This window comes from Phalacrocorax carbo, chromosome 3 (assembly GCF_963921805.1).
Source record: "Phalacrocorax carbo chromosome 3, bPhaCar2.1, whole genome shotgun sequence".
Taxonomy (NCBI): domain Eukaryota; kingdom Metazoa; phylum Chordata; class Aves; order Suliformes; family Phalacrocoracidae; genus Phalacrocorax; species Phalacrocorax carbo.
Window position 1 is genome coordinate 50,696,236 of NC_087515.1, and position 27,505 is coordinate 50,723,740.

Genomic DNA, 27,505 nt, shown 5'->3' on the forward strand with positions numbered 1-27,505 from the left:
CTGACACTGTCAACAGCAGAACAGAGCCATTTGCTGGAGAAATTAGCCCATCAGAATCTGGCGTAGATTCTTCATCATGTTTGATCATCTTTTACTTAGAAAATGGATCTTGCTGGAAGTTGGGGTAGAAGCGGTGATGGCAAAAGAATAAAACCAGATATTAGGGTTAAACGCTTGCTCCAAAACATCGCTTGGTGGCTGCTGTTAATAATATAAAAACACCCCACTGCATGCCTTGAAACTGCAATTGCAGGTTCTGGAGACAGGGTTAAACAACACTGGGGTTCTGTAAGTAAAAAACCAAAATGCCTCGCCTCAAATTATTTCATAAATACTCGAATCTGGAAAGCATTTCCACAGTTTAAGTTTTAAAAAAGGTGTGAACTTGATATAAATTATATATGCTGTGAAAATTAAGTTGTAACTACCATTAATTCTTGTTTTGCAAAAATTAATTGCTGAAGAATAAAATCCCTTTTGCTTAGAGGGAGCTGCTTTTTCCAGAATTGTATTTTTATGGAAGTATTAAAGGCAACAACTACAAAATGCATAGCTAGAACACTTATTGCTACACAATTAGAGTACTTGTTGCACGAGTAAGTAGCACGAAAACCCAAGCTCTAAAATGACAGAACAAAGCTGGAAGTAAACAAACTAGCCCACTTCTCAAGCAAACAAGCAAATTCGCCAAGTACTAGCAAAGTACATTAGCAGGTGACATTAAAAGAGTGAAAGAGTTACCTTGATCCCCTTGTAAGCAGCAAACAAAGCCAAGTAAGAAACTTAATACAATTTAGGTGTACTTCTCACCACTTTACTCATGCACAAGCATTTTTAGAGGTGATCAGTCATTCCTTTGTGGCACAAAACATGCTATTCAAGCATGCCAGCAAGAACTAAAACAGAAATTAAAGAGTGCACCAGTCTACAAATTTGGAAACATCACAGCCTGGCATCCCTGGGTATACTCTGAACTAAAGATCATACAGGACGGAGGAAAAGAAGGAAGCTACATCTGTGCTTCCTGCACACTTGGTAATGAAGGAGAACGTGACTCCATGTGTTTGTTTATTTTCAGGTGCCTGAAAGGGATGGAAAGTGGTAGAAACTTAGCGGTCTCATAAGCACTGTTGAGAATTTCACACAATGGATGCTTGTTTTCTCTCCTAGTTCAGCCTGCAATTTCGCCTCTTAATTGTTCATTGGTAGGCCAACTTACTTTCGGGGACAGCTTGTCCTTTTCTGTTCACAGGGAAACAAGTACCTTTATTTTCTCTGAAAGTGGTCAGTCAAGTCACCTTACATAACCATCAGGGGTAACTGGACTGAATAGCAGCGCCATCACCAGTAGAAAAGGGGCAGAGGGAACTATTACAAAACTTGATTCTCTTACTAAATAAAATCCTTATGTGATGCTAGAACAGCAAAAGCCATTTCAGCCCAGACTTACTTAGTCCTCTGACTCAGCACTTATGAAAATGATAAATCATTTGCTTGCATGCTTCCTGCTCTTTTTTCTGTTTTAGTGTAATTTTAGAATGGGTCATTTTTACAGTTCTTTACCTAGGAATATCAGTTAAAGTTTATGACAAGAGCAAGCCGAAATATTTTATGAAAGCAAGAGAACACTACCAACTATGACATGATCGATAATCACTAGATTGTAAGCATGAGATTTAGGAAACATACACATACACACATTTACTTTCATATATATCTGTTCACAGTACACACAAACACAAATGTTGTGTGCATTCATATATACATGGACATGTATATATACACACGTATGCATTCATTGCCTTATTATCATCTTAATAAAACAAATGTAAAGCAGCATCAAATTTTTAACATTTTAACAAGTCACTTCATTTTTAACAAGTCTGACTACACCTAATGTATTTTGATACGTAAGATGGCAGTGTCAAGATAAGAAATTGGCACTGTAGCAAATTACATATATTTACCCTTTTTGACCTATGCAATCTGCATTGTACATTGACAGCAATCTGTGCTTTTTCTGAGCTGTGTGTTGTTAGTACTTACTTGACAATTCCCTGCCTCCAAAGGAAAGCAAGTTAAAACATAATACAAGCATTAACGGTTTCCTTCCAGTAATTTAAATCAAATGTGCTTATATTGCATTATGGGATGAATGAGTTCCAGGAAAGATAAGACACAGTCAGACATTAGAGGGCTTTCAGTTCTTTAGATACTGTGAATACAGCAAATAGAATTTCTGTTACTAATGATTATCTTGATGATATGCTTAACACAAGTACGCACGGTTATAAATCAGTGAGCTAACTCCAGATTTAAACTGACAAAATCTCACCCACTCTCTTTACGGGTCTTCATGCAGAAGTGCAAAACGGCGCAAGTGACGATTCATTCACTCTCACCTAACCAAGAAGGCTACCTGAAAGGGCCAGGGCCAATGAGTAGGAAGAGGAGCCTAAATCATGGGTGGGGTGAACAGGTAGCACCAGGACAGAGAGTAACAGAGAGACAAAGAGGAGCTGGGCAGGGGGGAAAGAGGGAATGGGGTTTTGGAAGAGTGGGGCACCTTGAGGGTGAAAGATGTGATCTTAGCGAACATGGTCAAAGTGTGTGTACGTGGAGGGTCAGCGAAACCAATTTAGATGGAAAATAAAGGCGAGAAAAAGCAGACCAAAAATTGTTACAATAAATTCTATGGGACAGGGATAACTGACTCATGTTTTTAGAGCACATGGCATAATTGCTCTCTGATGAGAGACTCTGCATCAGTACTAAACTGGCAGAAGCACAAACATTCTGTTCTGAGGCCAATGGGAACATAAATAGGATCTTCAGAAACAATGTTACATGAAAGCAACAAATAAGGAGGTTAGAGCAGGGACAGATGGACAAAAATGCCCTGACACTGAGAAGGTGACAGGCAGGGCCCAGCAGAAACGTGTAGAGGAGATGCTGAAAAGAGTCCAAACAGGAGGCTAACATGTGCATTTAGATGCCTGCTAACTGCAGAGGAAACGTACTTGGTTGCTACACAAAAACAAAAATCTGCAGGACTGCTCCCAAGAAGAGAAAGGAAGGTTCAAAGAGAGGTAAGATGATACACCCCTGGTAAGTTTGTTTGGACAAGAGAATTAAAAAATCCAAGGTTTTAAAAAATGTGCTGTTCATTTCAGAAAAAATGCCAAAGCAGCTTTTAAAAGTACGCTTCCACTAGCTGACAGGAGGGGGACTCCCAAGTGCCCTAAAACTGCTGCAAAACTCCGAGAGCTTTAAGAAGTGACTAAAGGCTTTTGTGAATTCTAAACCCTTAGATTTTCCCGTCCTAACATAGGTAGGAGTTTTACATACAACTTTTCCTGCTGTTACTTTTCCTTTACATTTTGTAGATAACACAAGACAACCAAAAAGAATAGCATTCAATGTGAACACACCCTACTCTTAAACAGTGGATCAAAGCAAAGCTGAAGCAAAACTAGAGGGAAACCTCAACTGTAATCTACATTATTTTTTAAAAATGTAGCACTGAAAAAGCCTTAGCATAGTTACCATATTTATGATTTCACATGTATGCTGATGCACTCTTTAAAAAAAAAAAAAAAAAAGAAAAGGTATTGCAGAACATATGGTGGAGATAGCCATTTTCGTGTTTTGTAAGGGAAGCTAGTCATTGCATTCACATGTCATTCTAGTTCAGTCTCCAAATGTGAAACAAGCAGAAAAGCAGAGTAGTAAGAAGGATAATCAGTTCTGATTGAAATCTGAAGGCCTTTATTTTTTTTTAACAAGTTTATTGCTCTAAATATCTTGTAAGGTTGTTAAACTAAACAACTATTTTAAATAGGCTTCCCCTGTCACATAGGGATCTGTCATACACAACACACTGGACAGACAGGGCTGTCTGGAAGACGCCTCAGCCCCCTTTGCCAAAACCAGCTTTGAGGAACACATTGTAACGTGTTTTAGGCAAAACCTAAATTTATCTTTGGGCTAGAAAGTTTTGAATACCTCAGATAATCAGACTTCAGGAGAATTCTCTCCATATACTACCAAGGCATCAGAATCAACCCAACTTTAGCATATTTGGGAAGGTCCCTCTCTTTCCTTAGGCTTCTCTCAGAGTTTGTGATTGTATTTGAGAGGAAGAGTCTTTTCCATTTGTTTTGTTATTCCCTACATAAACTCTGACATGTTTTGAAGCTGTGCTCATTGTCTAAGTAAAAATATTCAACCGATAGTATACAGAGAACTTTTGGGCTGGAGGTAAAGCATAACAGGCAGATAAAACAGCATCCTTCCCCTGCATAACAAAACATATCAGAGACAACACTTTTTTGATCCTTCCTGGACTACAGCCTACACAACAACCCTCCAAAAAAGCTGAATATTTCACATCAGCCTCAGCGCAGAGAGCGCTCCAGTTCAGAGAGAGAAACATTGCTAGCACATTGTGTACTGTGACAGCATTGGCATCCCTCAATTCCATGCCCACTAAAGCACCACACAAATGAAAAAGACCTTTGGGCCAGCTTTGTGCTAACCTGTGGGAGAAGTGAGATTGACTCTGCATTCAGTAGGTTGGCAGGGACCGTAAAAATACCAGGCACAATGTGTTCAAGCCTTGGGGAAAAATGTGATGAAACCAGCATGCTGCCACATACATTTAGGATGCATTAACTTGACATAATGCTGTTGAAAAAGTAAAAATGTCTATTCATTCTAAGACAGTGGGTTTCTGCAGATAAATTTTGGATAGTTCCTACCTACACATAAATACAACACAGATTCACATTCAAAGCTTTTACACTGCATCCACAGAAGTGTGCATGTAAAAGTGTATGAATAAATCTTGTAACCATATGTCTGTTAATTCAGTTTATGCTACAAAGGCTTGTAGTCACCACTGTACTCCTATTTTGAAACCTCATATAATTCAGCTCACGTTGTAAAGAAATAAATAATCAAAAGAATAGTATTTGAAGATAGAAAATCCAACTACTTAACCTTCTTAGGCTTCACATCTTTATCAGAACATATGATTACAAATGGTGCATATTAACACAGTTGAGAACAGGCTCCGAGACAGATAACTCACGGAGAGTGAGACAAGCCAGTATATGTTAAGAAAACAGAAAACTGGACAAACATGCCAATGCTGCTTTTTGTTTTCTACACATTCAACCTGCTTCAAAGGGTTTTCCATCACCAGGTATATTACAAGGAGTTTTCAGTTTATATGTTGAGTCATGCAAATCAAACTAAATGAAAGCTGCAAACACAGGATATATGTTAGCGATTAGTAGAATGCAAAATGCAAGTATGTCTTTGCCTTTCGTATTAGTAACATAAACACAGTCTTCACGCAAGCTTGTTTTACTTCTTATTCCATAAATTCTTTGCCAGTTAAAATCGTCCCAATTCAAAAGGTAGCCCTTTTCTGAAATGGAGCACAATTCCTACAGAACACACAGTATAGCTTACAATTGTCCTGGATTGTCTGGGACAGTCCCACCAGTGACCAAGTGGTCCCGTGGTGTGGGAGCACTGCTCTTGGTGCTCCCACACCGCGAGACTGCTCCTGCAGCACCTCTCATTGGCACCCCACTTCTGTACCATACAGGCAGAGCAAAGAAGAGGATGCCAATCAGAGGAGCAAAATAGGAAGAGAAAAATAAGGGTGGGTGGGGAGGATAGGAGGACAGACATGGAAAGGGAGAAGAAGAAAAACAAGAAGGTTGGGGAGAGGAGAGAGAAACAACAATCAATTAATTACCTTAACCAAATGCACCGATTAATACAACCCCAAGATATTTAAAAAACTGTTCCTCAGCCTCATTTCTCCTGTTATTTTTCCACCCTCAAGCTGGAACTGCTGACAGAGCCAATAAACCTTGGGTCCCCCACAAAAACACCAGACCATGATTTATTTCAAATCCTGCAAGTAAAATCTATTACCTAACTTGTATGTTCCTCCAAGATATTTGCAGAATCATCGTTATTTTCATTATGTAAATAAATGAGACGAGAAAAGTACATTTGATGAAGGGCTTTCATTTTCTTTTCTAAGGAAAAACCTTAAGATTACTCCCAGGTTTGTCATATATAAGTGTTTTTGCCCTTTATAATCATGACATTTCTCTGCCCAGTTATCTTAGGGGCCCAATACTCTGGAGAAGGCCAGTGTAATAGCGATTTCCTTTTCACCTTGGCTGGACAGAGCTAAGCACAAGCACATGCTAGGTAGTAACAGAGGGTGCACAGCACCTACCCAAAGTCACAGTTGCTTTGCATTGAGTATTACATCAAATCTGTCCTCCTGCTACCTTTTGCATGGTGGGGGAGAGAAGGGACAAGAATTGCTGGCTCCTCTCTTTTGACAAAAAGACAACAGAGTAAGTCTTGGTATTAATTTGGGGGGAGTAACTTGTGAATTGCTGATCCCTTTCCAGAAAGGTGGTGTTTGTTGCAAAGCTTCCCCCTCCTAACCCGGCACTGCCTGTATCAGCTCTCAACCATATACTTGCAATCTTCTCAGGAGACACATCACAGTTCCTGAGATCAAACTCCTCCTGAATTGTACAATGATTTGTTATTTCTAGAGAGATAATGTACTTTGAGTTTGTCAGATTCACCACTCAATATTACAGAAACACAGAGTCCTGCAAGCTTATTCTAGCAAACACAAAGGTTAAAAAGATGGAAATGTAGCTATAATAAAGAGGAAAATAAAACGGCCATCTTCTTGAACCAAAACTGTCTCCTAGATGTCACGTGGTACCTTTTATGCATATTTGTATTATACAAGCACTGAAATAACGTTTTAAGCAGCGACTCGCCTTCTGAATATTACTATTTAAAGAAAGAAACACAGTAAGTGTACAGTCCTTGCCCCCAAGAAGCAGCTCAGAGCAACAGCCCCAGCTAGTCCTGTCTCTTGCTTGAGCTGGAAGCTTGTTTTTCCTCTCTTTTTTCCTTTTCTTAATTTGAACTTACTTTAATTCTGGGTTTCTGCCCACTATACCAATGAATAAGTCACAGTTTTTCCTTTCTCAGACACACAATGAAAATCCAGCAAGGGGGACATATCTTCTTAGATCCTCATTGCATTTTGCAGTGAAGTAAACCAGCAGTTTTTTAGGTCTTGTGATTAATTCACTGCCTCTACCTTGAACAGCTTTCTAGCTTGTACCGTAATTTTCAAAATTTACACAGAATGTAATCAATCTCAGAGTATTCACAGCATGCACATCCCATCAGATGCACAATCCTCGGGGTCTTCATACAGACACATGTCACAATTACAAAGAGGAAAGATTTGGGATTTGGCATGTTTTCTCCAGACAATCTTCCCCCTCAAAAGACTACCAGGTTTTCTCACATACCTGCCTGAAAGAGAATGGAATACATTCTCCTCGTTCCCTCCTTCGTATCTGAAGGGACTGGGAGAGGCTGCTTCAGCTGTGCCGTTTCCAGAAAATGCAAAGCTTTGTGAACTGACTTCAATATTACTTGCTGCCACCTCACTCAACCCTGGCACAGAGATGTCAAGGCTCCATGTCCTGAACCTACTGATTTAGAACTTAGGTTTTCCTGAGCACTGACAGTTGAGTACTTGTAAACTTTTAATTTTGTCTGGCTTGATCAACCATCACTTTGGACCCTTGTAGGGGCAAAGAAAGGTCAGCCCAATGCTTTCAGGAAGCTTTCAGAATATGGTCAGACAAATCCTTCATTAGCTATTACATTCTTGTATTCTCAGAAGAGATGGCATCTGGCACAGCTATGAAGCTTGCTTCATAATTTGTATGTCTTTGAGAGAAGTCAGCTTCACCTTGAAGCAGTCACAATCGGGAGTCAAGATTCTGCATAAATTGTGTGCATATTGGTACAACCGTGGCCAAAAATTGAAGTCTCTGACAACTGCAGTAGCCAACACATTAATCTCATCTTACTGCATCCAAACCCCCGTACCTTTCACAGCTTAAGGCCCTATTCCTGTACAACACCCTCAGAAATGCCTGCATTTCACCATAAAATTTCTGCTTCTAATTGTTTGACTATAAATTCTGGTAATTTACATTAATCCAACAAAGCAAGGGAAGTGAATATACATTTGCCTAACAAGCTATATATGAAAAATACAGGATCTATTGACAAATTTATCAGAATAGCATATTTCAAGTGCCAAAGATGTGTTTAGATTGAAGTAGCTGTAACTGAAAGAGGACATATTAAAAAATGTGAAAAATAGCTGTGACTCCTTAGCAGAGAAGGTGGAAAGGACAGTAACATGGGTTTATTTTTAAGCTATTTTAAAATTAAATACAAAAATGGTCATTACATAGAAAGAATAATAATAAGAAAAAGATACGGAGAAAGTTAAAACCTTCCTTTTTACTCTCTTCACTCTAGACCTTGTTATGGGATAGATTATTCCTTTAGATGGGCTACAGCATGCTATTTTGATGTACAGTCATTATGAAGAGACTCTCACAGAAATCGGAGGCAACCTCACTGCAGAGGAGGTGTCTACCCATTTCATTAGGCCCACCAGTTATAAACAGAGTGGGTAGTGCGGAAACGCTTGGGTGTACTAGAGGAGGCTTTGTTGCACTGGATAGCGCAAAGCACTTTTTCTCAGCATTATGGAATATCGGTGTTAGGCTTCCTGCTTGTCACACTGCTTCATTTGTCTTGTTATGTGCTGCTTTGCAGGCACTATATATTTTGTTAAAAAGGTTCAAAAAGGCGAACCGCCTGTTCATTTCAGGGGGTGCCTTCTTCCACAGCAACACAGCAGGTTCAGCTGAAGCAGCTTATGTGGTGGCGTAGGACTGAGAACATGGACAGACTCAAAAGTCAGAAAGCCTGAAGTGTACGTGGCAGACTGAGATGCTTCTCTGAGAAGCAGGGTACTTGCTTCCTAGGCACCCAAAGGGATTGAGGTGATTTTCAATCCTGGCCTGAAAACAGTGCTGAAAAGCTGCAGAAGAGACTGATGCTTATGCTTATATTGCTGGTAATTCACGAGTACAAAACAATTGTAAGCCCAGCTTAATCGGTCAATTAAACTCCCTCTACAGTTGCTTTTGCATCATCAAAGCAGAATAAAGCAGCTGGAAGGTGCAAGGGTTTCTGGTGTAAAACATCTGGCCATTTACCACTGGCACTTGTTATTTCATGTGTAATAACAATTTAGCAGTATTCACCCAAAATAAAATAATTTTTTCCCCTTTTCTAACTCCACCTCAAAACATTCATGTTTACTAGACAGTACACTATGCCTTTTTATAGAAAAATTGAGGAACAAAGACTTTATATGAGTAGATGAGAAAATGGAAAGGTATATCCTTCAAAGAAGGGAGAAAGAAATGGTTATGGTCAAACATTTTATTGAAAAAAACTACTAATCCTCCTGCTGCATGTTTTTGTTAAAACTTGTAATGAAAAAAATAAAAGGGGTGCAACATTCTTCTCATTTGTCACACCCAATATTTGATCTCCCATTCAAATACCGAGTGAAAAATTATTGTTACTTTCTGTCCATGATATTCAGCACTTCATTCTTTGTGAGCTTTAAAAACATGAACTAATTTATTTCTCAAAGGTCTGCATGAGATTAGGAAGTATTACTAACTCCATTTTGTATCTTGCAAATCAGAACACCAAGATTTTTAAAGCCAAAAATCTCAACAGTTGCCACTAATTCTCAGTAGTCAAGTAAAAGAACCTTAGACCTTAATCTGTTCAATGTATTTATGCGTTCACGTTTGGTTCAAGGAACTGCTTAAACGATGTCCACTTGCAGCTGTGAGTATGCATTTTTTCTGCAAATTCAGCCACACTTCTCAGCTGACAGCAGGAAATGAGGTACACAGAGTTGGAGGTTGCCTGTAAAACTATTCCATTTGCCAACCATCACCAAGCTCTGTGACAGAGGCAGGAACAGCAAGAAGGCAGCTCTCCACAGGCTCAGAGTGCTCTCTTCTTGCCATCCCAGCCTCTTTCTACATACAGCGCTCTCATCTTCTGCAATACCTGCAGCAGGCATCCTACAAGCGCACCTGTGCCTACTTCTGCACCCACTGTATTCCTTGAGGACTATGTATCCTGTTCTCTAACTAGGGCAGGAGAATAGTACGTGGGGAGAACAATATGCCACCACACTAGTGGTATTATTACTAGTCATGTGTTCTGGCAAACCAAGGGGAAACAACTAAGCTTCTTTCTGTGGGTTAATCCATAGCAGTCCTTTTTGTCAGCACCCAACATTGGGCAAAAGCAAGAAAACTCACGATAAAAAAATGACCGCTTACAGAAAGCAATTCTGTCAAAATAAACTGCAAGGATTCACAGTTGAGGCATCAACTGGAATCACAGGTACAAATTTACTATACAGGTTTTTATTCATCTGAACTCATGTACTGTCAGCATTCACACACTCTATCTTTCCTAAAGCTCCATCCCAAAAGGGGAGTAAGACACCCATGTTACCACTAAATGCCACTGGTATTTGATCAATGTGGAGCATAATTTGTACAGATATAACGTGCCCAGTTCCAGATTACAATGGGGAATGTACTTAACTAGTTAGATATACTCAGTTCTGTCCCAGCAGTCCTGTCCCAGTCAGAGTTTTTACTCACCCACTCCCCTAGGTCTGTGTTACTCTTGACCTCACCCTCTATTCTTAGGGTCTTACTTTTCTTTACTGATCTCCTTCCAGCTTACTGTTTTCTGTATAATTCAGCCTAAGGCCAGTGTGTTCCATGGGCAATTTCAGCTTTAACAGTAATAACCTGACACAATTGTAAGCAAGTGAAAATCTCTCAATGAAAACATCAGCAAAAGTCTAAACTACGAAGCATTTACAAACTCACCCTATCACAAACACCCTGCTGCAGATGTACATATAGCTACACATACTAATTAGGAAAGAATGTAACTGTTTATGTGAACAGCAGAGGAGAACACAACACTTACAGGTGTTTTACTTACATATACATATTTTTCTCCACCACGTTAACACGTTGTACTGTATGAACGCCAATTTAAATCTTATCCTATGAATTTTAGAATTTCTGTCTTATTTCTAAGGACTAATTTCAGTTGAATGAAAAGGGGTTCAAAAGAATGCAATGCACATTAGGAAATGAACGCCTTTGTGTGACATACCTCTCTTCTACTGAAACTTCCTTCAGCTGTTGATGTGGTTTTGTCCCTTCCATTTCTCGGATGCTTACTGCATAAATCTTAGTGGTATAGTCAATTGCTTTTTCTCTTGCAACATCACTATCATAACCTTAGAAAAATAAAACATAAAATAAAACAAACTACACCCTTGTTTCACAGTGGAAGAGTAGAAAACAAGATCTGCACCCACAGAAGGAAGGAAACAAATCCTACCAAGATCTCCCTACACTGAACTTTAGCACGTGAAAGTTTCTTGCCCACTTCTAGCTAAATGCCTGTATGAGTGTCTGTGGAACGAAGGCAAATTAAAGATGTATTTTATACAACCCTTTTTACCTCCATCTTCTTCTGCATCTGTGTCTGATTCTTCACTATCAACCAGCTTACTCTCCTGAATGCCCAAAAATTCTCTGGTCCAGATCATCAAAGCTGTATCAGCACCACCTACAGTCAGCAGCACAGAATCATTGTGTAACCACCGCACATTGGTCACCTGTGCACTGTGTCCCACATACTTCTTGAATTTTGCATGTTGGCCCTGTAGCACAAAGAATTCGCGTATTAGCACTCTGACATATTGCTAACAGTGTCTTCCTTAATTCCTTTTCTTGCACAGTTTCTAATCACAGAAATAAACACACTTATTACCTTTACTGGATATGAAAAAAGCTTCACAAAACCAAAATCATCTCCCGTAGCTAACAGCGTTCCGTCTTTTGTAAGGCTAGCTGCATTTACAACGGTGACATCACTGTGCATGGGCCAAATTCCTTCACAAGTAGGACCAAGAACACATGTCCAGGTGTCCCACTCAATTTTCTCTATCTGCAATCAAAATTTTCCCCAAAGAAGTCATCTTAAAACATACCAAATACACACTGGCTTTATGCATATATTCTCTATGTTTGATATTAACTTTTTTAGTGTTTTTAGAAACTGTTCACTGTTTCTAGCTAGTTAATACGAACTGCATATCTTCATCAGAAGACTTTAAACACTCCTGCTTTCCCAAGGTGGAGCATGATTTGGATACAAACGGGCTTAAAGATTTTCTGAGGTGCTAAACATTGGCAATTTGGTAGAAGAATTATGCATCGCAAATAATCAACATCCTTAAAAGCCAGATCATACTGTTTAAAGGTGGTCTATAACCTGTATGCACACTGCTTACACAGAAAACAGGGTGATTGCTCAGGAAGGGGGATTATGGGAAATGACTACTATTAAACAAACAAACAAAAAAGTAGAGATACAAACATAAACTTTCAAGTTCTACCATTTACAAATGCTAGGAAAAGTACTATACAGAATCATTTAATAACTCTAATTCCAACCACTGTGAATATAATGTTTTGAAAGGAAAAAAATATCATTTGAAGACAAAATATGCTAATTTTCAACTGTCCAGAAAAATAACTTTCACAGTAAAAAAACTAGTAAGCATAATTCGTACCTCAGCAATTCTTATAACATGCCTTTTCCCCCGTGGTGCTTCAAAAAATAGTTGTTCTTTGGCACCAGAATTGACTTGCAATAACTTTCCTGGATATGAAATAAGAGTTTATTATGAATTGTATTCGTTATTACGAATCTTATGAATTTTCTTTTGATTGAGTGAAGAGATTTCTGGGGGTAAGCTATCCTCCAGAGAGTTATTCATAGCAAAAGTAAAACAGATGCTTAGAATCACTCTCGTAAGAATCCTACACTCCTGATTCACTGCAGAAGCAATATTTTAAATACCATCCAATATCCTTAAAAAATTAGCCTTGTAGCAAATCACTTTCTTCTGATAAGAAATATTTTGCTTGTGTTTTCATCATCATGATAATGGACAGCAAAAAAAAAAGTATGCTATTAATTTTCATAACTGTTTTGCAAGACAGCTTTGCCAAAAGTTAAAACATTGTAAGCTCCTGTCTATTTTGTGCTAACTGGCAAATAGTCCAGCTACACACTGAGCTGTCCTTGAATATGAAGTTTACCATACCCATACAAATACTTTGATATTATGAAGATAATCCTATCTGCAATTGATAGTATATTAGCCAGTACTTGTGCATGAAGAAGCAAAAAATGGTCTCAAATTAAGTTTTACAGTATTTCTAATATAAGAAAATGAAAGGCATTTTCTGAATTTTTCAGTTCAGACACTGCTGTTCAGTACATTCAGACTACAACTATACTAGTGTAAGAAATCCCGTGGGGATTTATTATCATGAAAGCAGTTCTACGATATCTAAACTACATAACTAGCAGGGAAAGCACCCTTTTACTGAGAACCACTGGATTAGGTTATCAACTGATACGAACTAGTGCACTTCCAACATTGCTATATTTTGACCGGGCATCTTGCCCTTTGTTACACGGGCTTCATTCAGTCTGCTGGAAACCCCAACAACAAGAAGTGTAATATGGGACTATAGCAGTATCATGCCCTTCGTATCTGACCTGTATAAGACCAGTTATACAACTTAGTATATTAATCCTTTACAACGAGAACTTCAGTTAGCATTTCCAATAAATACCATTAGGGACAAAAAGAATTTTCACTTGTCTTATACTTTACATCTACTCATGTAACACATGCGAGAACTGCCTACTACAGATCTACAGGCATAATCAGACAAATTGCTATTATTATGGGTACACCTATCAGTACTCAGGTTGTCAGGGCTGTCAGCAGCCACACAGAGCCAGCTCAGTTGCAGTGCGCTTACTAGCTCAAGAATGACACCCAGACCTGAATGGGTTCTGAACGGAGGTCAGCTCCTGTTACTGTCAGTGAGCCTGCACCACATTTTGGGACTAGCACCACAGGGAAAGCAGGGCTCAGACACACAGGTGGTTCCACACAGAATCATATTAGGTCCGGGAAGGCTTATGTGCGTGAGCTCATTATCGATCCTGCTAGACATAATTAGTTGTGACAATAATGCTCTCTAACTTCATTGCTGTGATTGCCATGTAATGCTCAGCAAAGAAGAAAGGAAAGTGGACTTAAAAGGGGGAAAAGAAAAGATGTGCCACGCACTACAAAACTATAACAAGAACAGGGCAAAGAAAAGCAATATGATGTTCATAAGTGACATTTTAGCCATATGCTGTCAGCAGTGCAGTACCATGGTGCTCTAGTACAAAATCTACAAGTGAGGATGAATTCCACCAACAAACATAATTGCACTGAACCCATATGGAGCTTGATGTTTAAAAATCATTTGCATTAGTAGTTTATCTTAGTAACTGGTACAAGAACAGTTTTCTGATATTCTGTTTTACAGGCATTTAAAATCTGTTTCTCTGGTCAAATGTTTTACCTCTTGAGTCCCAGTCAATGTGTGTGATATAGCTAGATGCACCTTTACAAATGCCAACTCTTTTGCTGGTAAGTACATTGTAAATATCTACAAAATTATCATGGGAAGCCACAGCCAGGTACTTTCCTGATTCTGTAAAGAAGAGACACTGAGGTTATTTCAAGGTGAACACATTATAATTATTATTGTTGTTCATTTTTACTACTGTAGTGCATCCAAAGGCACAAGGTGAGGGGTGAGGCACATTATACTAGGCTGCATACAACCTACAGAATTCTGAAGTATTTAAATGTATGGAGCACATATAAGGCCAGTCTACCTTCTGAACATTCAATCTTATGTCTAGAGGAGAAAAACAAACTCCAAGATAAACTCTGCCTTTTGACTTTATCACCTGATTATACCTCGTGAAAACTTTATATCTGAGATCATTTCCTTTCTGTGGTGAAAAGAGACCATATCTTCAACAGTGTCAGCGTTTACTACCAGAAAACTCCCATCATTCAACCCTACAGCCAAGGCTTTCCCATCAGGAGAAAAGGCACAGCATCGTCCACCTACGAAAGAAAATGGAAAGGAGTAGCTTAAGGTTTACAAACTTGGGATCGAGAAAACCATCAGTCAACTGCAAGTGAAAGGTTTTTTACAACAGGTATATACTTTTAAATTAGATCTGTTATTTATTAAAACAAATATGTGATAGGAGGGCTAAGAGAAATGTTTTACTGAATGGGAATGTACCCTCTGTGTAGGCTGTACTTGAGTTGACAATAGTGATTTGGTGAGTCTTGAAATGGGTTTAGGTGCAAATACTACCTTCCAACTATGTTCTAAACACACCAGTGACAGGGGGAAAAAGAAAAAAAAAAACCAAACCATGCAGAAATGAAATACAGGTGAAAAATTGAAAGGCTCATTACAGGCAGCATAACTACATGTCTTTCAGGGACTCCACACTTGAAAGCTTCTTCATTATGACTGAACAATGGTTCTTTTCAGGTGGAGCCTATTTAAAAGAGAGATACTATACTACACTTCCTCCACTTACTTTTTGCCTCAATATTATTTCTGACCATACTCTCTCATACAGATCTCCTCATCCATCCCTGAGTTCACCTCAACATTTGACTCTGTTTTCCCTCAGCCAGTTAGAGTTCCTGTGCTCTGGATCTGTCACTGAAAATGAAGCATGTTGAATTTATACCATAAAATTTCCTGAAGGATATGAATGAGTAAACAAAATAAGAGTAATATTGAGAAGGCAGCATTTCAACATAGCCCACCTACTTTTATACAGAGGAGAGGGCAGGAAAACTGTTCCTTTTCAGAGAAGTTGATATAACATGTAAAGTTCATATTGCCACCGAAGGCTGATAGTGCTTAACACGCACAAAATTTTACATTTGTTTTACATAAGAAAATGTTTTAATGTCGGCAACAAATATGCTGGCATTCTCTTAGGGAAGAAAATGATTCTGAGGTTAACTCATTCCCCTTGGAATCAGAGGAAAATAGATTAAAGTTCATTTTATTATTATTCATTACAATGGATTATAATCCTTTTTCTTTCCACCCTTTTCATTGACTTGACACATGCCAAAGCCAATTTACTTCCTATGCTTGCAATTTCTTAATGACTGTGTCCTATTCCTACCTACCTAACGCCTGTGGTATGCACTGAAAACAAAGATGGAACTGTTACAGAAATAGAGTAGTATCATTAGTGTCACAGTGCATGGCCAAATAAGAATTACCTTTTTTGAGCTTCCTCACTGCCAGCATACGGTGCTGGGATGAAAGTTCCCAGATTCGTAGTGTTTTATCATCACTCACTGTTGCACAGACAGGCAAGAGAGGATGAGTTGCCAAGCCCCAGACTTCTCCTTCCATATGTCCCTAGAGGAAATAATTTAATATAGGAGAAAATAATGCATTTGGGTTTGTGTAATACATTCTAGCACTTGCCCTGCCTCCTTTTACAGGTCTCAGGCAATAAGGCCTTCATCATCTCCTCCAAAAAATTTTCCACATTCAAAGAGATATGAATGTCTGTTTCCTCTGATAACCATTTAAAATACACTCTTCCTCAGTTTCCCCTGCTTTTACTAGCTGTAACTCCTGTTCTACCAATGCTCTCTCTTCCAGACTTGAAATGAACAGGAAATAGTTATGCCCCAAACAGGACTTTATCCTGGAATTCTAATATGGGCTAATCTGTCTTCAAGGTTTATGTAGTTTTTTAGAACCTGGAGAACTTGTTTGCCCAACATACACATAATTAGTTCTTTTAATCTTTCCTCAGAACTCAGTTTTCAAACTTTTTAATCGTTCTTCCTGCTTCTAGCTTTCCTTCAACTTGCATACAGCTTGCTGGCACTGGATTTCAAGGTTAAATCATTTCTTGCTACTCTCAATCTGGATTGCAGTTTGGTAACTGGCATTTTTGTTGAGATGGAAAACTGTCGTTAAAAGAAAGAGGGGAGGAACTGTCATGACATCTTAATTACACCTTATGTATTTTCTATTTTGGCTCAGGTTGATGCATGCAAGCATGTAATTTAAGATGGATGACAGCGATAACACTTCCCTTTATCAGAAATCTCACAGCAATCGGGTAATTTTACTATATTGCAACCTTAATGTTCACGTGAAGAGAACTATATTAGGATGAGATTGCAATTCCAAATTAGTGAATGAGTTAATTAATTTATAAAATACAACTTCACACATTTAGGTCAGTAAGGCTGTCATGCATGTGATACAAATTTGAAAGATTACTTCATGGGATCAGAACTAACTAGAAAGACCACCAAACAAACAATATTTTTGTAAAAAGCCATGCTAATTTAGTCAGTTATGGAAAACAAAGAGTAAAAACTTGACAAATTATAACTGAGTGAATGATATATACAATTTTCTACATATAGACATTAGGGTTATTCAAGATGCTAAACCAAAGCAACATCAAATACATCAGTGGACATATACATGAAAATTCTTTAACCAAACTTTGCAAAATACTTTGTCTTGCATAAAGAGGTCTCTTTATGCTTGGCAACACATGCAATGTCAACTGCATGTCACTGTAGAAAAGTGTCATAACTCTAAAACAATTTTTCACATATTAAAGTATAGGCTCCTTCAGAATACACTGTATTATTTCAGTAAAAACAAATCAATGGAACCACACTGTCAAAACAAAATAAATTGTGTCTGCTCTACTCTTCATTTTTATGCTGGGTCCTAAACTAAAAAGTGTAAAAAATTCATAGAAAGTCTCATCAGCATTTGAACTGAATGGACTGTTTGTTTTACCCTCAGAATTCCATAATCCACAGTAACTCTCAGTCATTTACATAAGAAACAAACTTCTGCCTGAGCAAGGGAAGGAATGGTGGCAAACAGGATTAATGAAAACAGGAAGAAAATGGCTGAGGAAAAAAATCTTATAATGCCTTGTATTTCTACAGGCAATATTTTGTTACGGAAGATCTATAGCGTACCTGAACAAGCAGAGTCATAGGACCACTTTTATCAATTTCAAGTATCTCTCCGTTTTTAGTTCCCACTAGTATATGCCCATGTCCTAGACTGATGGCTCGAATAGAGGGATTGTCTTCTAAAAGTAAACCTGAAGAATACAAAGATACTAATTTTAGGTTTTTATTGTGAAATGAAGAAGATCCTCATGTCACCTACAGTTATGCAGTTTATATCATTTATAATTAAAATCAGTTTAAAATAATGAAACATAAGATACACTTGCCTGATCAAACAACTAGATAATCCATGGATTTAATTAATATTTTAAAGGACAAGAGCTTGTGCTAGTCTGTAGTGTGGCAATATAAAGATTGGTATTTCACGGCTTTAATAGGGGCAGTGTATAACGGGTTCAGCTGCCCCAGCAACATGGACATTAATTCTGCGATCATCTGTGAATAACACTTTACAGACTTCCACACTGATGCCTGGGGAAGGACAATTTTCAGATCTTTCCAACTCATAGTGCACTCATGGTCTCCACTACATGAAATTTGGCCAGCTGAGGAAGCTAGCTGCTGAACAGATCAGATTTTGGAACATCCAGACTCACAGACTTGTGACATTCCTTTAAAAAATCATTTCTTCAGTGAAATCAAAGTCAAACATCACAGAACAGAGAAGGAAATAGCAGAACAAACCATAAATGGCAAAGATTGTGTGAAATACAACTTATACCAATCAAAACAGAAAATTCCAGCACAGAATATTTAGTAGTCTATTACTGTTCCCTTTATGCTCTGGTAATATTTTACACCTATTACTGCTATTTTACCAGCCTTCATGCATATAGTCCATATTAAAACACACTGAAAAATAATACCTTTAGAACTAGCAGATAGTGCTGCTCTTTTAATAGCGTATGTCTTCAGACATCTTTCAAACATATCATCCCAAAGTGCCACAATTCCATCTTTTCCACCAGTTACAAAACCCTGTACAATCACAGTGTGAAAACATATACAAACGTCAACATTCATATGTTAATATTTAAAAAGGCATGTCCAACGGCAATATAAATGCTCCCCTGCATTTTATTCATGTCTCCAGTTAAAAATACTGGAGCCTATACCCATGTGGAAAAAATATAAGGGGAGAAGATTTAGAGGGTTGTTTTTCTGGGGTTATAAAGACTTATAACTGTGCAGAGTGCATACTATCATAAATATGCTGGACCATAATATTTTTCTGCATGTGGAAATTAGCTATGGAAAAATATGTGCTTCATCTTTAGAAGAGGCAGTAGTTGGTAATAATAGCTTCACAAGTTATTCCAAATTCAATGGACTTAACAGATGCTTCAAACTGAGTTCTAATAACGCATAGGGACAAATTCTTTGATTAATTCTCTTGATAAGTTCTCTTCATCTGTGCCAAGTGACTGCAAAACACAGCATAAATAACTAACAAAACCCTAAGTGAAGAGGGTGTTCAGAAAACAGAATCAAATAGAAAAATTGATGGAAAAGCTAGGAACAGTCAGTTAGGGCCAGAAAGGATTGAGCCACAGGGATCTTAACTGACGTTGATATATAAAAATGTTAATAACTAATATTCCTCTTCTCACACTATACTTGTAAAATTGAAACTATAAGCTCAGAAAGGATATTCCATTATCAACATCTGCAAATTGCCAGTAGATTTCAAGTGGCAAAACTTGGCCCCAACCTCATTTATGTCATGTCAATAATGTGTTTTGCCATAGTTTCTTTTAAAGGTTTATTAGCAACTAAAGGAAAATACTTTTGATATCTGGAATAACTAACTCACAAAAACAAAACCTTCAGATATTTGAGGACCTGCTTGCTTAAGATACAGTGACAGTATCATTAAAAAATTTCATGTTTCATATTTTGAAAACCAATGATACAGAAATGTTTTTGGGATCAGGTTGAAAAGGCAATGAACATCACCTGCTGGCCTCCTGTGGTTTACAAAAATGAAAATGACACACATGAGCACAGTAAAATAAATTCTGCATATTTAGAGGTCAGAAAGCTGTTGGTTAGGTAACAACCACATATAACGGGGTGCTTACAAATACACACCTATTAAATAACAGAACTCATTAATATTGGTTTTGTGATTCTAATCACATTCAGGCTCATCCAGTGCAACTTGTTTTCTGTTACGGTTTTATTTATTAAAGCACCTTCAATGTTAGTGCAGTGTAGAACAATGTATTGTTTACTACATATGTACAAAACCTGAGTAACTTCGCTGGGAGACAGGTTAGCTATACACTTCTAAAATCCAGTACTGCAACAAAAATAATAAAGATGAATGGATCACATAGGACAATAAGTACCTTATCCAATGCATGCATGGCAAATACAGGTCCATCGTGGGCTTTCACTGTCTTGAGCAACAGAGTATCCTTCCAGATATAAATGTCTCCAGTAGCAGCCCCAGAGAAAACTAGATCATCCATTCGCCCATATGAAACACTCATCATAGTTTCCAGTTTTCCAGCAGTTCCAAATGTTCCTCGTTTTGATGTAAAACCTCCACCTGCAACATAAACAAAAGTTAGTCTCTCTATATTTTTGTTTGCAGCCACGGTGCTGTAAAGGACAAATGTCTTGACCCCATCATCTCTTGTGATTGCCTAAGGCATGGTAGATAAGAGTAATACTGAAAATATAGTGCACAAGGGAAAACACATAATAAAAGAAAGTCAATCTAGTAATGACAGCTTTGAAGCAGTACAGGCTTTATTTTTCAGAGTGTTATTTCCAAGCAAATGATAAATTTTGGTGAGTAATTTTGTGAAATGAATTAATACAATGGCTGGCAGAACACTTTTTGCACAGAACAGCCTGCCAAGATCCTTCTCTGTAGCGGTGACCACAACTACACAGGCCCCAGAGGTTTGTTTTAGTTGACCACTGGCCACCTGACAACTGGACAGAAGTTTTGCAGAACTAATGGCAGGATTTGTGCCTCTTCTCATTGTCAGAGAACCAGCCTTACTTGGATTCAGGCAGCAGGAAGCAGCCATATGCGCCCATGAATTGAGTGCTTATAGACAAAAATACAAATACAATTACAAAATAATATAGGCAGTGGCATCCTTGCTTCAAGTCATCACGTCTTTCACAGTTAACACCAGACTGATATTCCCAATTCCACTGAGCAGATCTTAATTCACAATATACCATTTTTATTGCAAAGAGACGGTTCTTGGAGCAAGATACTGCTTAATGCAAATTCTTGTAATAGAATTTGGCAAACAACAACACAAGACTGTTTAATTACTACAAAAAGAACCTAAACATAAAAAATGCAAGAAAAAAGTAATTTTTAGATTGAAAGCACTTGAACTACTTGAACACTGTGAAGTATGGTGTAAGTATAGAAACGTCTTAAAACTATCTAATTTTGAGTTGTCTGAGTTCTACTTTTAGCTGCCCTTGTGCCACCTACATTTGCTGAACTTTACACACAGAAGATGTGCATATGATTAAAAGTCATGAAAAACAAAAAATCTAGGCCTGAATAAAAAATATCCTCAAATCAGAAATCAACTTTGCTGTCTTTCTCAGTTTGACGGAACAGTCTAGACTGATAGCCACTTCCCGTTCTGAATATTTCGCTTATTAGCTTGCAGAATCTTATCCTGTTTTTAAATAATGGAAAACTCATTTTCATTTTTCATTATTTAGAAAAGGAAGCAAAATTCCCGTGTCATACAAAAAATATATTACCTTGAGTCATGTGATACTACATGATGATTTTTAGCCTAATGGATAAAATACAAATTACTATAATTTAATTTCTGCAAAATACCTGATTCTTTGTGTCTTTTTTGTTTTGCCCAGACATGTATTTTAAGGTCCATCCTCAAACCTATCTTTCCAGCCTGGTACCTTGAAACATGTACTACTTCTGATGACTGAAAACCAGCTTTATCTTGAAGCTGAAGGGTAGCGTTACATCAGTACCTGAAGCACAAACACTACTGGTTTTAGCAGTGTGCCAGAGGCACCTAAGATTCTTAGATACCAGCTGGCCTTTTTACAATGAGGGCCATAATCTGCCTAAGTGAATTACAGGACTGCATGTTTTCTGAGACCCAAGGACACCTGTTCAGGAGAAATCCTTAATATTATGATCTGAGTTTAAAAAAAACCAATTAGCTGGAAATGAATTCCAAAGAGAAAGGAATATTGTGATATTTGCTAATTCAGAGGTAGGTTTTCAGCCCTTTGGTATTTTGGTAACTAGAAAATCACTTTACAAATAAAACAAATTCTTAAACTGAGGACATAATGTTTCTGTATTAAAAATATATACATTCTCAAATAAATTAAATATAAAATTTCAATACAGTACCTGTTTGCTGCCAAAATTTGATGTGTTTCATTCCGACTGTGACTAGCTTATCTACATGATGCGGATTACACTTCACTACAAATATTTTATCTTTATGGCCCCTGCAATAAAAATAAAAATTAAAAAACACTGTAAGGGATGACTTAATGTTTCCAACTAAATGTCATTTCAGCATATTGGACTAACCAAACGTAGTCTTCAACAATGAGAATGTAATCACCATGACTGTCATACTTGTGGTGCAAATACAACAGTATGGATCTATAACTCTATAGGACTGGCAGACAAGTCACAGGGGCTATGTCTAGGTTATCTCTACCATCATCACCCTATCTAACAAAAAGCAGAGAGCCGTATTTCTAATCTGCAAGAGTTTAGCCTTGGAAGTGTGACCCACAGAGTTGGCAGAATGTATCTGAGCACACACCATATAGGAATTAGACTGCAGAAATGCGGTGAATAAAAATTGTCTCCCACTGAATTTCAGTTAAGTAATAATGAAGAAGCAGGCAACAAAGGTCAATGCAATTAAGAGAAGGTATGAAGGGCAACATAAATATTTAAATGGATAAGAACAAACTCAATAAATATTTTAAATCCTCTGTGAGAAAAACCAAGGAAATCTTTAACCTACTGTGCTTCCAGATGAAAAATAAAACATCAAATTTTAAAATTATAAATTAGGGAACAGTTCATTGAGCAGTATATACACCTTCAAATTTAGTTCTCAGGTAATTAAAGTTATTCTCTGTATTTATGGGAATTTGTAAGTTTAAGTTTCACCATTGTAAAAAATATTCCCAGATGCAAAGTAGTAATTATTTCTATTTCGGTGTTTTATAACACACCAAAAGCAAAAATCTAGCTTTTAAAATTTTCAGGTTTTGCGCTATGATAATGTCACTTTAATCGACAGATTTAGTAGACCTGAAAAATCACATGGTCCAATAACCCTCTTCGTTTCAGTATTTTCTTTTGGTGAATCAGTCCAGACAAAAACCAGTCCTTTACATGATGAAGTACATCATCTTGCAATTCTTCCTCTGTTCCTATACTTTGCTAAAATGATGCCCAGCCTTTTGGTTGAGTTCTGTTATACTGCTTCTTCTGGAAGCATCCATCACACATGCAAAATGTACTGCCCTGAGTCCAAAATCACAGTAATTGCATCCCGGCACAGGTGTCCCTTGTAAAATGACAAGAGTACGTCTGCCTGTGTGATAGGATGGATAGTGCTGATACATGAGATCTGGACTACGTAGCCTTCATTTCCACCCCAATTTCCTACAATGGTCAGACCAAAACACATATAACGAGCCTGTGTCCTTATGTTCCGAGGGACTGGCACAGGACATTTGCTCTTACAGAATGAAGAAAGGAGAAGAGCATGCTGTTCACTGGTTTAGACTGTAAATAAATTTGACAATGGCCACTTTGGCTCCCTTAGGGATTACAGTCCACTAATACAAAACAATAGGATCAAATAGGACCAGCACTGCACCAGCATATAAGGCATGAGAAGCTAGTGAAAGAAGTGAGATATGTTTTGATTCTAACAGCGTACTCTTAACTCAACAAGGATTTTAATGAAACTAGACAGAAGATTGTAGAGCCAAGATAAACAAGCTGTGTAATTTATCTAGTGAGCAATTAAAACAAATAAATTAGACTATATTCTGAGCATTATGACATGAAAACTGAGAAGTCATGCTGAAATAAATCATCCCAAAAAGATTAAGCAAAAGAATATTAACAAAAAATAAAATAACTACAGAATATACATAATGAATGTTTGTACATAGTGAATGTACACTTCATTTTTCAGGTTTAGTCCTTTAGATGGATTCTTCTTATGGGCCTATAAGGTTGTAAGGAGGTACCCTTCCATTCTTCTTGTCTGCAAGGCCACATGAGGTTCATGTCTAAAATTTGGATGTAAACTCTCCTGTCTTGGTTTTTGTCTCTCCCTTTATACGTCCTACTGTGCTTACCGGAACGGGGAACTTGCCTTTAGGCACTGCTAAAACATAAACAATAATTTAAATTAGAACTAAACTACTTTTTTATGCTCTCTGTGAGGACCCTGCATGTTTTCAAAATAATAGATTAGCGTTAATAGTAGATGCATTGGGTACATATAGTATTATACACTGAAAATAACCCAAGTGCTTAATCTTATCTCTCTCCTGTGAGCAACAAGACACAGGTAGCCATACAGCCCATCATTATCTTGTTTTTAAAAGCTTAGAAGGTCTCTAAGGTTGGGAATATAGAAGGTATTTTTTTCACTTGCGAGTCTGAAGCACAAGCTATCTGGAGACAGTAAAACTAGGATTGGAAAGTAAATGAAAATGTCATGTTTTACAACACAGACAGCACTGTTGCTAAGGAAGCTCTATATCACAAATTTTAAACCCAATTTAAAATCTTGCTGGCTAATAAACTGGATGTCTGAGACAAAATTGTATAGCTAAAATAGACTGTGGTACACACACACTTGGATCAAAACGTTCATTTTTTCAGTAATGGTATACTACTAACATATAGTGCTGCCAGGAGAAAATCTTAGTATTTCTTCTGGGACATGTTACTATATAATAGTGATAATAGTGTAATACTTACATAAAAGTAAATTATCTTTTGCAGGCAATTTTGCAGTTATGCTAATAATTTCTACTGACCAATGCTAGATGTTACATGGTTGTAGACAGCATATGAAATGAACTCCTTGCCTTTCTGGTATGTAAGTCCATGCTTACATGAATTCTACACAATTCTAGTATCTTGACCTCAGAGGTACATTTGATTTGTTGGACAGAAACCAGGTTCTCAAACAGTTTGATTCTTCTAACATGCACAACTAGTTTAGTATGAAGAAAATGTTGCAATTCAATATTTTAGAAGAAAAAATCCAAACATGTAAACCATAATCCAATCCTCTTCCCAACATTGGTCCCTTCAAGCAATTGCAAAAGCTTCTTCACTACAGGCTTATTAGCTAAGCTCTCTGTTAGCAATTGCAAAGAGCAAATATCTCAGAAAAAGCTGACTCAGAAGGAAGGCAAGATCAGCAGACCTTGAAAAATCTATTTATATTAGAGGAACACTTTTTCCTTTTCAGAAAAGTGATCTGCATGTGTACACTGATGGAACTCAGCATACCATCTAATGCATAAAAGAAAATACGGCATCTCTGATGACTTCTGCCATGAATCAGGAAATAAAATTGGGAGAAAATATAAACTTAACGTGAAAATCATTAAATGAGCTATAATATCAATGTAGCTATCCTAACAGAAGGGCTAGGGAACCCTTGACAGAAATAGTTCACAGGATTTCCATGCACTAAGCTGTAGATCCCAAGGTTTTTAATCTGGATATATTACTCTGAAACACCATTCTCTTTTCAGAGAGGTGTTCTGTTTTTTCCTATAAACAAGGTAATACATGTGGACAACGCTAGTCAGAAAAATGCAGTCACAGGGCACAATTACACAGAGTTGTATTCTTACCTGGTTGTTGCTAGCTTTTCTCCTTTTTTCCAATCCCAAAACACAATGGCATGATTGTCATCTAGCCCAACAGATGCCAAACATTTTCCATCAGCTGTACAGAAGGAATACTTAATGTTAAAGGTGCTAAGGCTTTAGAGCAGGCAATGAACACAACAAATACATTGTAAACTGAATTTCAAATGATGTATTATAAATGAAGTAAAACAAGAAACTAATACTCTGAGAGATTAGGATTCAGATTCACTGATGGCCTTCAGTTCCTAAAGTAGACTACATACAGAATTAGACAAATGAACTGAGAAAGACAGCCAACCTCCCCAACCTCTTAAGATGCCTGAAATCTCTAACTGCTGAAAGTTTTATCCACAAGAAGGATTCATAATGCAATAGTGAGTACCAAAATGAATACCTATTGGGTCATGACGCACCAAACCGGAATCCATAGATTTCACAGAGCACTCTGTGAAGCGATGACCTAGCCGCCTCCTTCTTAACTAAGGTCACTTTAAATATGGCATCACCCTTATCAGAGACAGAACAGGTTGTGTTATAGGTCACAGTAAGATTTTTCTGCTTAATTTTTAACTGGAAGATTACAAGACAGGCTATTCTTTTCTAGAAAAGGTATTCTTTTGACTTCATTAGATTCTACTATGTTTGTCTGTCTGACCCAATTTAGGTTTTTTTATTTGTATTCCTTATCAAACCATTGATCTTTCCCAAAGGCAGACACAAAACATTCCTGTGTGTAAGTACAATGAAGGTAGGTAGGATCAGGACAGTGAAAGGCCATTTCATAAAGTCCAAGTACTCCAAAATCACATTACATTTTATTTGAAATACTTTTGATCAGATGATGCTTCTTTTCTTTTGCTTGAAATGGTGACAAGAATTATTAGTGTATAATGAAATGAATGGTTAAAAGTTAATAGGCACTGTAATGAAACTATAAATATGACATAGAATTATAAGGCTAAAATTAACTGCTGGCTATCATCTCTTCTGCAGGAAAGACACAGCACTACTGATAATGAGAGAAAGAAAAGCAAGAGCAGAATATAATATTTAATTCAACAGTACCTAGGCATCCTTGCTATGTATATGAAATAATGATAAACAAGACCATTGTTAACAAACTTTTAGAGACAAACTACTGTCACAGAATTTTGAAAATTTTTTAAAACTAAACCATAATTGCTGAAGTATATGACAAGAGAATTGAACTTTATAGGTTGTAGCAGGAGCCAATCACCTGATTTTTCTTTTCTAACTGAAGAAAATTAAAGGTGGAGGAAGTAAAGAACTGGTGAAAGGGCCAAAAGAGTGCATGAAAGCAATGAATTTGAGAATGTTACTTCTTGAAGACATTAACAGATGTTAAGGACTCTATGCTTAAGCATATTTGACTTCAAGAATAAAGAGTGTGCCACTGGTATAAATTACTCCATTAGAACTACTTCAAAGTTCATAAGGCTGCATAGGTCCACACAGCTAGACTGAACTCACAGTATTTAGCAACTGAGTTCTGAGGAGCAAGTCAAGAAGGAGAAGGGGAACTACAGAAAGAGAAGAGAGTTCTCAGCTAAATGAAACAGGCCTAGATAG

At 37.4% G+C, this 27,505-nt stretch overlaps 1 protein-coding gene across 1 annotated transcript in view; it reads right to left on the bottom strand.

The window, feature by feature from the left end:
- The window catches only part of EML6 (EMAP like 6), a 122,619-nt gene that overhangs the window by 21,235 nt on the left and 73,879 nt on the right, over positions 1-27,505 (bottom strand). Inside the window, exons 16-27 of the mRNA XM_009503780.2 lie at positions 25,898-25,991; positions 22,386-22,486; positions 20,359-20,561; positions 18,874-18,985; positions 18,011-18,138; positions 16,262-16,403; positions 14,912-15,064; positions 14,508-14,639; positions 12,644-12,732; positions 11,839-12,015; positions 11,527-11,728; positions 11,173-11,299 (exon numbers count right to left, since the gene is read on the bottom strand). Of these exons, the coding sequence (XP_009502075.2) occupies positions 11,173-11,299; positions 11,527-11,728; positions 11,839-12,015; positions 12,644-12,732; positions 14,508-14,639; positions 14,912-15,064; positions 16,262-16,403; positions 18,011-18,138; positions 18,874-18,985; positions 20,359-20,561; positions 22,386-22,486; positions 25,898-25,991 (1,660 nt within the window). The remainder of the gene's footprint in view (positions 1-11,172; positions 11,300-11,526; positions 11,729-11,838; positions 12,016-12,643; positions 12,733-14,507; positions 14,640-14,911; positions 15,065-16,261; positions 16,404-18,010; positions 18,139-18,873; positions 18,986-20,358; positions 20,562-22,385; positions 22,487-25,897; positions 25,992-27,505) is intronic.